This window comes from Pinus tabuliformis, chromosome 4_2 (assembly GCF_031772625.1).
Source record: "Pinus tabuliformis cultivar Carrire ecotype Pingquan chromosome 4_2, CPIR1, whole genome shotgun sequence".
NCBI lineage: Eukaryota > Viridiplantae > Streptophyta > Pinopsida > Pinales > Pinaceae > Pinus > Pinus tabuliformis.
In genome coordinates, this window is record NC_142304.1 from 588,902,574 (window position 1) to 588,906,658 (window position 4,085).

Below are 4,085 nucleotides of genomic sequence, written 5' to 3' on the forward strand. Positions count from 1 at the left end.
AGCTTTCCTTCCACCTTGTTTTGCTCAAGTGCACCAACCAAGTGTCCATTGACCAAGTTCATGGAACTTCGCTCCCGAATGCTCTCTTGGTCTCGGTAGTGAGTTCCCAACCTGTCAATGTAGTCGAGCTCCTCCTGCTCAAGTACAACAACCTTATTACCAAGAAGCTTCTTCTTTATCTCTTCCTCAACTTGCTTGATTTCTGCTTTCAACCGGGCTCTTTCATCAAAGAGCTCTTGAAGATCATCAAGTTCCTTGAGTTCCATATCTGCCATGTCATGAGCAACCTTTGCTCACCAGCTCCGACCGAGCTCTGATACCAACTGTCACGCCCCTACACCTACGGTGATCTTCCAACTGCTTGTAGGGAGGTGCGGCACCACCGAACGCTTTCTTTTTAACAATACTAACGTTTATGGGCTACGCCTATTCCAACATGAACATACTTAACTTGTGTTCTTATAACCGAATAAAGTGTTATCCTTTATACTTTAACAAAGAACATTCCCAATCATTAATCATGTACAATAAACCGAGAACAATACACAAGTATAAAGGGAGGGGCAACTCCCAGTAAAGTCTGCCCAACAATATATATAACAGCTTCTTCAATTTTACAATACAAGTGTGCTTGACAAACTTCAAGCCAACACTTAGAATAATTTTACAACAGGTATAGAACAGCCTTTTACAACATTTTATGCACCTTTGCATAAGAAGGAGTGCTCACCCGAGCCACTCGACCTCCTCACCAAATCCTACATAAAACCGCACACAACTTCCACCTTCACACCTCAAACCATACTTAAGTCAAAACTACGCCTTAGAAGTACTACGCATAAGATATGCGTAGCCTTCTTTACCCTTATGTTGTTTTACCCCTTGTACGAATGAAGATAAGCGAAGATATGATGATAAAATGAGCTCTCATGCTCATGTATATATACGCATATGTATGTGATGTTACATGGGGTGTTAACCCATGGCCGACCCCCATAATATTATGCCGTATGCTCCACATACTCCTTTTATATTTCGGCTCCATTATATCATATTGTTTTATTATTTCACATATATATATAAGCTCCATATTACATAGTTTTAACTTGTCGCATATGTTCTCCACGCCTAACACTTAGTCGTTTTATGTGTTGCTGCTTTCGTCGCATCTCTATTCACCGAAACGTCGCTTTCCCGTGTGCGCTCACCCGCCCGTTGTGCAGACCCGCCTGCCGTGCAGCCTCGCCTGCCCGCCGTGCAGCCTTGCCCGCTCGTCGTGCAGACCCGCCCACGACCAATGATAGAAATCATCGGAAAATTGAAAATCGGACGATTTGAAAATTGCATGTTCGAATGGTCGGTGAAATTTTCTTTCACACCTGTATGGCGCTAGACAATACGGAAAGGAGTTTAGGAAATAAATCAACCTCAATCAACGTGAAGTGAAATAAAAAAAATGTGAGAAGGAATATTTAAATGAAAAAAAAATTGGAAAAGATAATGTAAAAATGAACTAGTTTGGTACTTAAATTTTAATTGGAGAGTGAAATATTTAAAAATTTTGTGGAAATTATTTTATAAATTAAAGTAGCGATTTTTAAGTATTTTTTCTTATTTTTAAAATTTTAATATATATGGTTAATATAGCATTATTGTGTAGAGAAGTACAATGAATAATAATAGTTAACTATTTAGTTGTAATAAGATTTGTTAAAATCTATATTTTTTTTTGTTATTGAGATTTTTGTTGGGGAAATAATTTATATAGTTTTTAGATTTTTTTTAGAGAGACGATTTTTGATCTATTCTTTATTGTTAGTTATTAGGATCCCATTAACAATTATTTATTGATTGACTAACAAAAAAACTCTAATGGTTTGAGACATGTTATTTCTTTCTTGTTCGTGGAGAAAGGGTTTCCAATTCCATCTCATTCACTTTCAATGAGGACGAATTCTTTTTATTAATCTTAATTTCTAATTTTATTTGCAACTTCCCTAATGTGATTGAAAACAATCCATCCCAATTTATGAGAAGCATGAGTTTTTGAATAATAAAATTTTTATTTTTGATTTTTTAAAAATTATTTAAAAGGCTCTTTTTAGTAGTGGTAAGATGGATACTTCCGAATTTTTTCGGTATTGAATTTTATATAGTCGAATTATTTTCGTACCGAATCGAATTCGAATTCGAACTCGAACTTTCGAACTTGGTAACTATGTTGACAATAAGGGAAAATTCACTGAAAAGTCTTTAATTGCAAACTTAAAGTCGGGAGGTTTCAAATGCCGTTCAAATTCTTATCGGCGAAGAAATGCCAACTTAGATGACGAAATGCACCGCTAATCACTGGATCGGGATCCAATTCTTTCTTATTAGACCGAATATTGCGATTCCCAGATTGAGGAACATGAGTTAATTGATCTAATGCCCGCAGTGGAAATTCACGTAGTATATGAGTGCTGTTGAAAATGCTCTCAAATTTCTCATGGAAACGAATTGGATCGTAGTCGCTGTAACTGTTACCTAATATGATAATCTTACTTAAATTGACAGGCGCGCTGTTTGCAATCAAAACATTCGGGGCGAGAAAACTTGGTAAGTGAGGCATGAAAAATAGCGTTGGTCTATCGACTGTGCGTTTGCAATGTTCGTCAACATGGAGAGGAGTACAGCCGAGGTAATGTATGGCCATTTTGTCGAATGCAGTGTGCTCTGGATCGAACACAACGATATCATTAATCCATTCAAATTTCTCCCTCAATAAAATGGCGAAAGCCAACTGCGTGCAACTACACTGCCCGTGATACTCTCTCAGGCTATATTCCTCGACTGGCTCCAGCTGTCCAAGGCCATAGATAACTAGTTGTAATTGTGAATGGTGAGGGGATGTGGCGATCACCCTCTTTATTTGGGCAACCATATCTGGGTTCTCCATTTGTTTCAGAACTTCTTTATAAAACAAAGATTTCTCTAACTTTTCCTTAGCAAGCCCTACTTTTTGGATTCTTTCAGCAACTTCTTTATGAGTTTCAATTTTACCAAAAACCATCTCTAGGGCCATAGAAGCCTGCTCTATTAATTCCCTGCAAAAATCCTCGGCCATTAATTACAACTAATTGCCCTTCCCAGCGCTTCAGCTACGCAATCAATAGGAAGCAAACAGTAGTAATTTCCGTTGCGCCTCAATATTAGCTAGTCAATGAGTAAGAAAGGAAACTGCAGAATAACGCGTCCCATATATGAATACCTTTAATAGGTATATATATTTCTACATAAGTTATGTTGAAGTGGCTAGCGTCGTGTGGCTTGTGGAATAGTGCGACCCCTTTTACTCTAAACACCATTCTTCCCGAGATGCGCGGGAAACGTTATTTGAATTAATTTAGTTAGTACGTTTGATTTCCAAATCTGTTATTCTACTAACTCTATATCCAGTACTGGCTATTCTTAATAATAATGTAATAACAGTGACCGCATATTCAAATATTAATCAACCTCGGGCCAATTATAGGTTATAATCATGTTTATGATGTATCATGGGCATTATTTATGAAACATAGTAATCCCTCTTTTAAGAGAAGTGAAAAATACTCACTTTGAATTATATGTTAACGGGCGTTTAATATTCATTTAATAAAATTATGAAGTTAAAATGAAATTTATTAGATTATAAATAGTATTATTTCAATAAATTAAAAAAAAAAATTATCATAATATTGATTAATTCATGTTAGGGCACAATTATATCCCATTTAAAACACATAATTTTTTTATTTACTGATATTGATACTATGTGGATGATTATGTAAGTTCATTTAAATTTTTAGCTGCATTTTTGTTGTTAATAGTTTTCCTTTTTTGGAAGGATAAAGTACAACACTTGTGGAAGAGTTGTTTGATTATGTATATATATATATATATATATATATATATATATATATATAATGGTACAAATTTATGGATGGATCTCTTTCATGTCTCTATTATCCCATCCAATTTCTTTTATTTTATTTTGGAGGCTAGTGTACAACACCTATGGAATGATTATATAGTTGAAGCCGAGGGGAAGGAAGGCCCATTTC

At 35.6% G+C, this 4,085-nt stretch overlaps 1 protein-coding gene across 1 annotated transcript; it reads right to left on the reverse strand.

Moving 5' to 3' along the window:
* Positions 1 to 2,281: 2,281 nt before the first annotated feature.
* LOC149170671 (protein SENSITIVITY TO RED LIGHT REDUCED 1-like) lies at positions 2,282 to 3,106 on the reverse strand. Its single transcript, XM_089425679.1, has one exon. It carries the CDS (start codon positions 3,104 to 3,106, stop codon positions 2,282 to 2,284), a length of 825 nt encoding a protein of 274 aa, XP_089281805.1.
* Between the last annotated feature and the right edge of the window lie 979 nt (positions 3,107 to 4,085).

Bases quoted from the DNA above. Each gene is read 5' to 3' on its own strand.
- LOC149170671 (XM_089425679.1), bottom strand. From the start codon at position 3,106: ATGGCCGAGGATTTTTGCAGGGAATTAATAGAGCAGGCTTCTATGGCC.